General features: G+C 38.3%; 2 protein-coding genes across 2 annotated transcripts; one reads left to right on the top strand and one right to left on the bottom strand.

Annotated features, from left to right (window-relative positions):
- Positions 1-672: 672 nt before the first annotated feature.
- Positions 673-5,030, bottom strand: LOC107104124 (coiled-coil domain-containing protein 3-like). The gene is made up of 2 exons (XM_015404045.1): positions 4,267-5,030; positions 673-892 (listed from the first exon to the last, which is right to left on the bottom strand). The coding sequence occupies exons 1-2, from the start codon at positions 4,644-4,646 to the stop codon at positions 688-690; spliced, it is 585 nt and encodes a 194-aa protein (XP_015259531.1). The 5' UTR covers positions 4,647-5,030; the 3' UTR covers positions 673-687.
- A 1,929-nt stretch (positions 5,031-6,959) lies between these two features.
- On the top strand, positions 6,960-10,325 carry LOC107104123 (zinc finger protein 263-like). Its single transcript, XM_015404044.1, has 2 exons — positions 6,960-7,247; positions 8,846-10,325. The coding sequence occupies exons 1-2, from the start codon at positions 7,067-7,069 to the stop codon at positions 9,766-9,768; spliced, it is 1,104 nt and encodes a 367-aa protein (XP_015259530.1). The 5' UTR covers positions 6,960-7,066; the 3' UTR covers positions 9,769-10,325.
- The last annotated feature ends 241 nt before the right edge of the window (positions 10,326-10,566 follow it).

The raw sequence follows: 10,566 nt of genomic DNA, 5'->3' as shown, positions 1-10,566 counted from the left end.
TGGATGCAGCGAAATGGTGCTGGAGGTTCTTCTTAGTGTTGACCCAGTGAAAGGTGCAGAAACAGGAGCTAGAAACACGAGGTAGGACGTACACATAAAGGTATTTGGATCAAGGCCAGGATTGGTGAACTCCTCTACTTGAGACAGGAAATCCCCTCAAACCTGAAGAGGCCATGCAACCCTTTTCCAGTTTGAACCATGAACAATGGCTTGGATGAGCTGATCGTCTTCCCGGTCGTCTTGCACTCAGCTGTGAACTGCTCCAGCACATACTATAGGTCTTGGCTGCCCTCCAGGTTTCACTGGAGTTGAGGTCCCCCACTAGAATGATGGAATCCCTGCCAGGCTCGAGGGTGAGGTCGCTAGTTTCAATTTCACTGCCATTATGAAGACTTTTAAACCACTTTCTCTGATTGGTCACCAAGATCATGTTCTCCTTGGGAGACCCTATGTGTTATGCACACATAAGCTATATACAGGAAAAACTAGAACTAGAATTAGGGCTTGATAAATAAAAGTAATGACGTGGACAAACAGAAATAAATAAACAAGGACTATTAAGGATAGGTGTTTTTTTAATGTCTGTTTTAAAAAAAAACTTTCAAAGCCTCAAACTTATTTTTTAAAATGCATAAACTCTCAAAGATTTAAAGGACCCATGGGAACCCTGTTTGGTAGAAATGCGGCTCAGGTAAATATTATTTGATGCCTACATACCCGGCTGTCCTCTTGAGCCTCCCACTCCGGGCTGAAGCTGTGGACTTGAGTTCCAGGTGTGCAGTTGGAAAACTGGAAAAGACTAGCAAACATGCGGTGGTTCTCTGGAGTGTCGGGGAAGATGGGATCCTGGAAATTAACTCCATGTGGAAGAATGTTGTAGTTTTCATCCATCCTAAATGACATGAAAAAAAAAACAAACACAAATTCTCTTATTTAACAAGAATAACTTGCATGCATGTCCAACTTTAAACTCATGCAAACAAACATGCAGAAAACAATGACCAACATTCAACAAGAGTCACTTAAAATGCTTGAAAATCATCATCCTATTCTTAATTTTTTACTTTGTGTTTTTCCTGAACATAATTGATTATAAGTGCTCACAAACGCAAACCACCAGGTCCTTTTATAGATATACCTTCCCATATTTAAAGAAATGTTTTTACATTACTATGTAGTTTTGTTACTAAAATGTAATCTTGTATCATTGAAAAAAAGTGTTGATGACTGAAGTGAGTGAATTACAAGGTGAAATGGATTTATGGAGAAAGCTTCCTATCTTCAGGAAGTGGTTTTCATCTGGATTTCATTTCACGGCCCTCAGGGAGCATCTTTGGTCTGGCTGTCCATATCAGAGGCTGCGCTGTCGGTACGTTCAAATGGAAAGGGGAAGTTCATGTTTTACTTCAGCAGAAGATGTCAAAGGTTAGACGTAATCAAGAGAACCAAAAACTATATGGACTTGTTGATTCAGAGTTACTTAAAAGAACCCTAGGAAGCCTGAAGAAAATAATGAAATAAAAGAACATCAGGTAGAGCTGATTAAACTTCGTAATTTTGAGTATTTATTAACAGACAGTAAAAATCCAGGAGGAGTGAAAAATAGAGCAATTTTTAAAGCAAACGTATGACTTTAGCAGCACAGTCTGTATTTATGGTTCCAGAGGGAGATGGTCTCTTCAGGGTTAGACTGACTGATTGGAGAAGCTATTTTTGTTCTAGAACATGTTTGGGGGAGAGAGAAAAACTCACCCAGAGAATGGATAACAGGTCTTCTGTAAGTTACTATTATTAAGCAGCATAAAAACACTGCATAAAATGAATCTGCTGGGGGTTTAAAGTGCAGCCACACCTTAGAAAATCTAAAAGCAGCATTTAAAGCTGTATCTATTGTCTTCAACCTAATCCTCAATTGATTTCAAAAGGTTAATCCGAGGTCAAATGTCACCAACAAATATCATTTAATAATCAGAACCTGGTGTAAAATATTCAGACCTAAAATTTTAAAATATGATAAATCATATTAATTACTAAGTGATATAAGGCATGCAATGTTATACTGTTTGCCTCCCTGAAGCTTACAGCATATTATAGACCATGACAAACTGGAGCATAAATGCAAAATTAAAGGAAAAGGACAAAATGGTTTTCTAATAATTTGATAGATTAAATCCTACAAGTATATAATGCATTTATTTCAAAAGATTTATTCGAATTAATACTATGCGGAGCTACCTTGTCTGTATTTATAGTAGCAACTGAAGCTCTGTGGCGTACCTTTGCTGAAAATATTCAATGGCATACACCCAAATGTTAGTCATATTGGGTTAAGAGCTAGGATGAGTTAGGATTTTAGGATTTCGATTTTAGGATTTTAGGATTTCGACTGAACCTTTCTGTCAAATGAATAGACTTGGAACTAAAATCAGGGTTTTGTTCCAGCTGGAAGGTAAACCTCCATCTTTGGCTGCCAATAGCAGGGTTTCTTCACCCATTACTTAGCTGCATCCAGCTTTCCATCAGCTCGGACTAGCTGGCTTGACGAGCAACCCGACAGCTTGCGACTGTGATCTGTTACAGTTGCCATGATCCATTCAGATTGATGTGCAAAGTTGCTTTTTCTCTACTAGTACTATTAGATGGATTCTGAAGATGCTGCAGTGATCTAGAGCTCATGGACCTTTCAGCTGAATCTTTGATCAATGCTCTTGCACAAGCCATCCGATAAGATGAATGGCCTTGTTTTGGCACAGATGCAACTGTACCACATTCTTTTTTTATTTCAACTTGTTGACTCAAGTAATGCCCCTTAGATGCTGCTTATTATTTTAGGACCTAGGTCAGCTTTAAACGGTCTCTCTCTGGCCCGTCTGCTCCGTCTTGAGGTCTCCGTTATGTTGTTAGTCCATGTTCTCTAAAGTTGCTTCCACAATAAACAGGAATTTCGCAAATTTTTTCCCCTGATGCGATTCTGATGCTTGTGCTGTGAGTATCCGCCGAGACCCAGTACCGATACCAGTATGTTACAAAAAAATATCATAATCATATGAGGCCTGCATGAATGTGATATGATTGTAACTGTAGGCCTGGCTGAGGTCAAACCATGGAATGGAAACATAAAGATCATTTAAGCCATTTTTTTTATTTTTATGAAACATTATAAAAACAGCACTAGTAGTAGAAGTAGCAAGCTCTCCAACAGGTGTCAGGTAATCAGCTCTTCACTCATCTAAAATAGCAGGTGGCAGCACAGAGCAACTGTTTTAAGAGCGGCTAAGAAGAACTGTGTCAGAACTAACAGAACTAACAAGAAAATGGATTACTATTTTAAATTATATGGTATCGAAACAGTGCCTGCACTCCAATACTCAGGCAAGCAAAAGCACATAAACTGACCATTTTTTTTGTCTTTTTTTATGCATCATAATGAAACCCCAGAGACTTTATTTAGAGCAGCAGTATTTCAAATAAGATTTAATTATAAGGATGTGTACTGGGTTCCAAAGTAAAAATGGCTGTCCAGAATTTAATTCATGGGTATCAGAGTAAAGGGGTCTTTAAACAAATGTGCACAACACATGTTTAGGAAAAGTTTTCTTTTCTTTGTTAAAAGGTCTATAAAAAAGGTCTATAAAAAGCATTAAATTCATATCATGCTCCAGTATCACATAAAGTACCAATAAAATACATCAAATTTTCCAAAAACGTAAAAAAAAAACACAACCGGACTCTGTTTTCACTTTGTTTTTGTAAACAAAGTCCAGCGTTTTTTGGTTTTTTTGTGATGATAAGACTTAGACTTAGACAAAACTTTATTGATCAGATGTGTCTTTTCACATGCAATATAAGTTCTTAGCAATTTTAGAGTCAAAGTAACTCCAAACTCAATAAAAGTAAACAAGGAGTTAGTGTCAGGCTAAGTTAATTGCTGAATTTTCAACCCCAAGCCACATCTGTAAGGGTTACAACCAGGTCATGCATGTCATATAAGGCCAGCTTTAACCTCTGCACAGCAAGTGTTGGAGGTAAACGACCTAAAACATAACAAATGATGTAGTCTTTAAAAGTATATAGTATTCATTATAAAGAAAGTGGAAATGAGGGGAAAAAGTGCAGAGAAAAAAAGTGCAGAGAGCTTTTTTAAATATATAATGATGATGTATATAACTCCTGGGTGCAATCAAACTTTAACCCAACTGCATGCATGGGGAACTTTCAATAATGACTCAGTGAGTCCCATAAATAAATGATGTGGACGCTGTTCACCTTAGAAAGAAGTAGTAATTGTTGTTTTCGGTGACGCTGTAGGTGAAGCAGGGTAAGTATCCCAGACCGCTGATGTTCAGCCTGGATCCTGCAGGGACCTCCAGCATGGAGCCCCAGGACTGATCGCACTGCAGCTCGATCTCTGCGGAGAAGAGCAGGTCGGTGTCGTGCTGCCAGGGCAGGTAGTTATAGACGCTGTAAGACTCTTTGTGCAGAGCCAGGACCTTTGCGAAGACGATGATCTCCGCCAGCTCCGCACGGCACCCTTCCGTCTGCGGTCTCCAGTCGTGGGGTAACTGACATCCCCAGCTGCCATCAACGCTGCCAGCTGCCAGAACAAGCCCCAGAATAATCCACATGGTGCCACGGAGAGGACTCATCTGCTGCTCCGCTGGGCGCACCAAGGCGCACAAGACCCGGGATGGAAACAACACAAGGGGGAAAAAAACAAACAAAGTTATTTGACATATGCGTGCAGTGATGCACTTTCTTCACCCGGGAAATATTTCCCTTTTTTTCTTCTTAAAAAAGAAAAAAGAAAAAAAAAAAAAAGAAAAAGTATTTTGCAGGATAAAGAAGTGGAGAAGACCGCTGTAGTGTAAACTTGTCCAAGCAGAGCTGCAGCTTAAGCACACCAGCATCCTCTGGAAGAAACTACCTCTGGAAGGCAGAAAGACAAGCAGCAGCAAGGACTCATTGTTCAAAGATTTCTGTAAAATGTTCTCCGATTTACAGGGAAATTAAAAACTAGTGTCTCCTTCCCAATATTTGGACATTGTGTCATATATTTAAACAAATCCTCGGAAAAGTACAAACTTTTAACTAATAAAACTAAAAAACATCTCTGGCGCCATCTGGTGGCCAAGATGAGTAAAAAACTCTGAGTTATTCCTTTTAATTTTTAAGTATTTCTAAATTAATTTCTTCTCTGTTGATATTTACGGAAGAGGATTAGGGCCACTGAAAAAAAACAAAAAACCCCAACTTTTTTTTTTTTTAAATTTTATCTCAGTTTAATATAGGGAAAAAAGTCAAAATTCTGATTTTAATCTCAGAATTCTGACTTTTTATTTCCGAATTCTGACTTTAATTTCCGAATTCTGACTTTAATCTCGGAAATCTGACTTTTTTTCTCAGAATTCTGACTTTTTTCCCCATATTAAACTGAAAAAAAAAAAAATGTAAAAATTTGTTAACTTTTAAATTTTTTTCAGTGGCCCTAATCCCCTTCCGTAAATATTTGTAAGAAAGGGGGTATCTTTTAAAAAACAAAACAATTTAAGCGGAGGTTTGTTAGATTCTTCCTTGTTAAAAGAGAATAATTGTGGCATGAAAGTCAAATAAAAAGTTTCATTTTTAATAATAGATTTGTTAAAATTAGTTATGACATAAAAACAAATATTTTGGAAAAAATGGTTTTGGACCTTTGGGTTACATGCAGGGGTGAGAACTACTGTACCATTACAGGTTTTTGCTGAAAGAAATGTAAGAAGGCTGTTTATGACATTACTTCGTTAAGTAGTTTTAAGCAAAAGTCTTTTTAAACAGAGTAAAGCTACTCATGTGTTGATTTATTGAAAACACTTGAATAAAAATTTAAAATTTATGCAATTAAGCAAAGAAAAAAGGTAATGTTTTGTGTCAGTTCGTATATCTTTTTGGCTAAAATTAAGCAGCTCTATAAAATGCTGACTGAACTGTGGTCGCTCACACTGAAGACACCGCTGGAGGTGTCTTCCTGTTAAAAGAGAGTTTTTCCTCTCCACTGTTGCTACAAGCATGCTTGGTGTGAGGGATTGCCTTCTAGTCAATGAGTTTATGCAACCAAATAGAAAACTTTGAACCAATTTGACTGTATGATCTGGTGAACAGTAAAGTGCATTGAGATGATGTGTTGTGAATTGGTGCTATAGAAATAAACTCAGTTGAATTGGTTAGAAATATACTTATATTTTCAAATATGTTTTCTTTTTCAACATAAAACTTGCGAAAACAATAATTTATGTTTCTCTGCAGGAAATGTTATCTTTGCTTCTGAAAATACATGGATTTCCCCACTGCATATTGAAAGTAAATGTGTGTGACAAAAAAATAAATTAGAAAAAAAAAAACATCTATATAATTTATTTGCCATTTTTTTATGCCTACTTTTGCGTTATAATATATTTTATTTACAACAGCATTCAGTTTGAAAAATTGCCAAAGCGAAGACATTATGTTACAAAATGATCATAATAAATAATACTAAATGAGTGAGATAAAAAAAAAAAGGTAGGTGAAAATGATGAAATTTAAAGCAGCAAAAACTACAATTAGTATTTAAAGCCTTTGTGTCGAGTAAGGTTGCATTATTTATTAGTTATTTCTGTTTACTCTTTTAAATGTTATGGCAATTTACCATTACTGTTTTGCTTATTTTTCTTTATTTGTTTATTTCATTGACTTATTATTTTTATTGACTTAATTCATTTTTTATTGAGGATTGTGCTACTTAACACATTTCCAGGTGAAATCGGGTAATCATTTAATTATGAGATCTACAGTTCATCTTTCTGGATAAATAATATTGTAGTCGAAGTAAAACTTCTCATTATTCCAAAACTTAGGGGGAAAAAACACAGCTTACACATATTTTTAAAATTTACTTATGATTAAATCCAGTTTTTTTTTTCAGAATAAGAAGAAGAGGGGAAAAGAAGCGAAGATTCGGAGGAAAGACGAAGAAGAAACGGATCCATGTCACGTGACAGGGAAAAGCATCCTTTTCGTTGATCCTAGGGTCTCTGTTCAACCCAACAAAATGACCAAACTACAGTTTTTAAACGTCTTTCTGACTGAGCGCCTCATGCTTGCTGCACAGGAGATTTACAAATCTGTCGAGGACACTATTCTGGAGTACCAGGAAGAGATAGCGATCAGGGAGAGGGAGAACGATCATCTGAGACGGAGGCTCCGAGACGCTGGGATAGAAATATGGCCAGGTTAGCCACTTCACGGTGCTAACGGTGCAACTGTTTAGTAACAATTCCCTGCAACATAAGTGTTGTTCAGAGTATGATTATTTGAGGCAAATATCAGATTTACATATAAAGTACATTTACAGCACTGTTAAAGGAATAAAATTGCATTAAATGCGACTGAGGAGGGAGCTAGCATGTTAGCAACCTTTGTTCGCTTAGCTAGCTAGCTAGCAGACATTAAGAAGCGCTTCAGTTTGCCTTAATTTAATGTTCTTTATTTGTTCGTTGACAATTTTGTTGTTCAAATTCTGCATATCTGGAAGCATCAAGTTGATATAAAATAAAAAAGCGTGTTATTTCTTCAAATAATTTTGTAGTGAGCTCTGTTGGGGTTTATGTACCTGCTAAAGTTTTGGGTAAGGTTCCTTATCTGTTTTGGGGGGAGAAAAGTTTTTTTTTTTTGTGGCATATTTTGCATAAATTAATTGTTTTTTGCTGTTCACAAAAGATCAACTTTAAAATACAGTTTCTGAGAAATAATTATTACAATAAACCGAAGAAGTCAAAGAAAGTATTGTTTTCCAAGTTGTGAAATATGTTTCTTGATATTCCACATTTAATGCTATAGGCCAGGCATTCCCAAACTCGGTCCTCAAGGCCCCCTGTCCTGCAGGTTTTAGAGGTTTCTCTGCTTCAGCACAGCTGGTGATAATGATTGCAGTAGACCAAAAGCCTGTTAATCAGCTTTCAATTAAAATCAGCTGTGCTGGAGCAAGGAAACCTCTAAAACCTGCAGGACAGGGGGCCTTGAGGACAGAGTTTGGGGATGCCTGCTATAGGCAGTTTAATCTCACCGTCGCTTTAAGCGCAAATTTAAATATTATAGCAACGAGCTATAAGGATGTGGGTCACAGCTACAGTTGGGAATTTATAAGAAGCAGAGCTCACCCCTTAATGAAGCATCAGTCTTCTGGACAGCTCCTGGATCAGCTTCTCTGATTGGTTGATTCTCAGCATCCAGCTGGAAAAGTATACATTTCCCAAGTCAAGCATCCGGCCACTGAAAATTTAGGTCTGGACTCTGGAAATGATGCTCTGATCGTACTTGATGACCCAGAGACCCTCAACGCTTCTTGATTTACTTTAGATTTGCACCAGATGCCCTGATGCTAAAAACGCGTTTGGTGCGAACGCACCATTAAATTGTTGGAGAAAGGCACCAGAATCAACCTTCCTTGTCCCCCAACAGATTTTGATCCTCTTTTTGAGGCCATTTAATTTTCCAGAACCTCAAACTATTAAAACTCAAAGAAAATTCTGAGCAAATGTCTCCAAGTGTTGCTTTTTAAAAAAAAATCTAAGATAAAAACAATTAATTTGGCTCTTTGTGAATAGGTACACTCCAACACACTCAAAGAAAAACAAACAAATAACAATCGGTTTGGTAATAAGAAAATCCAAGTGATCTTTCACATTGTTTGAGGTATTCTTTCAAACTGTAGTTTCTCTCCTGGACCTCTAAAGTCTCCTAAATGAACTTCCTTTTTATTGGACCTCTAAGTAATACTTACTATATGATTTTTAATATTAACCATTATGCTTTGCGTCACCTTTTCCAGATCGCCCGTCAATGGCGCTGTTGGAGGAAGAGGACAGTGAGCATCCACGTCGAGAGTGGAGTCCCAGTATGGGGCATCAAGAGCGCATTCCTATTCAGATCAAAGACAAAAGGGACATGAGACCCAACCAAGGAGATGGTCAGCTTCAAGGACATGGCTCCTGCAGCACCACAGAAAACTTGTTCACCCCTCCCCGTGTAGCGAATGAATACCCCCAGGAAGGACCCCACACATCCAGTATTCCTCAGAATCAGGGTGTGGAGAACAGGGAGCGGGATCCTGCGTCTCGTAATGTGTCGAGGCACGTAAAGGGCGAGAGCGGAGTTGCTCACAGGGGTCCTACATCATCCGGTGGCGGCGGTGCCCAGCCTCTAGCACCAGTCAACCCAAACTGCTCAAATGAGAGCAACATTGACATTATTGCTGCCGAGAATGGTGGACAAATGGGTGGAGCTAAGGGAGCTGTGGCCGGCGCCAACAGAGAACAAGCCCCTCTAATGAGGAACCAAGGAGGCAATGATTTGGAGTGCCCCCATCAAAAATCCCCCCTCCAGGGCCACATGTCATCGTTCTGTTGTAAGGTCTGTGGTGAGGCGTTCAGTCACGTCGGACACTTGCACGTCCACGTGCAAGTTCACACTCGAGAGAAACCTTATCGCTGCGGAGTGTGTGGAAAATGCTGCAGCTCCTCCGGCAGACTTCAGGAGCACCAGCGGAGCCACACGGGAGAAAAACCTTTTCGCTGCCAGATTTGTGGAAAGGGCTTCACTCAGATGGCTCATCTGAAGGTCCACATGAGGATCCACACCGGAGAGAAGCCGTACAGCTGCCCCGTGTGCGGAAAGTGCTTCAGCCGCTCCGACAAAATCAAAAGGCATCTCCAGACGCACAGTCGGGAAGGGACCTACTTCTCAGGGCAGTAATGGAAGCTATTCTGTTGAGGAGTTATCATGGAAAACCTTTCAATGAAAAGCAACAGCCGCTGCCACTAACAAGGCAGGTCTGCTTTGTAAGAAAGTAGATCTGCTTCTGTAAAAAAAACTTAATCAAACTACTCAGTCCCATTTTACATTTTGTAATAGCCACTTTAGTATGTTATTTACAGTGTTTTGTATTTACCAACATGTATTAAATTAGACACGATTTGAATTATTTGCTAGACTTTTCTGAATTATGTAGCATTTTTCTGGTAATACAGTTAGCATGAAGTCTTCCACAGAAGTCCTGAAACGGATGTATTAAGACTAGCAAGAGTGACCAGCATTTGGTTACTTTTCACTCAGTGACTCTTCATCTGTGTGTCTGAAGTTTGTTTTCTTTCTTGTATTCGTCTTAGAATAAATGATACGTTGAATTCTTATATTTTTTTTGGGAAGGAAATCTTATTTCAGAGGTGCACCATGAAACAAGTTTAAAACGTATATTCTGCAGCTTCACAAAGAGCTGCCCAGTATGATTTGCCTGTGTCTGGCAAACATATTTACTTAAAAAAAAAGTCCATTATCTCAATGATTTAAGTTGCAGATATCCTAATTTTGGTTTATGATTAGAAGGATTTTCTTTGGGACAGAAGCAGCTGCAAATAAACCCAGTACAAACTGTGACTGGCAATAGTAAAACCTTGTGTCCTAAAAGAGGATAGCTAAAAAGCTCCTAACTGGACTCCATTTTTGATGTCTGAAATGTAAATATTTTCCTTCAACAACTGATTTATTGATATT

This window comes from Cyprinodon variegatus, unplaced genomic scaffold (assembly GCF_000732505.1).
Source record: "Cyprinodon variegatus isolate N-32 unplaced genomic scaffold, C_variegatus-1.0 Scaffold1622, whole genome shotgun sequence".
Lineage (NCBI taxonomy): Eukaryota > Metazoa > Chordata > Actinopteri > Cyprinodontiformes > Cyprinodontidae > Cyprinodon > Cyprinodon variegatus.
The sequence above is the reverse complement of the archived record's forward strand: the minus strand, read 5'-3'. Positions and strand labels throughout refer to the sequence as shown.

Bases quoted from the DNA above. Each gene is read 5' to 3' on its own strand.
- LOC107104124 (XM_015404045.1), bottom strand. From the start codon at position 4,646: ATGAGTCCTCTCCGTGGCACCATGTGGATTATTCTGGGGCTTGTTCTG. The intron at 893-4,266 runs GTGAACAGCGTC...CATGTCATTTAG, and splicing joins AATTACTACTTCTTTCTAAG to GATGGATGAAAACTACAACA.
- LOC107104123 (XM_015404044.1), top strand. From the start codon at position 7,067: ATGACCAAACTACAGTTTTTAAACGTCTTTCTGACTGAGCGCCTCATG. The intron at 7,248-8,845 runs GTTAGCCACTTC...CACCTTTTCCAG, and splicing joins TGGGATAGAAATATGGCCAG to ATCGCCCGTCAATGGCGCTG.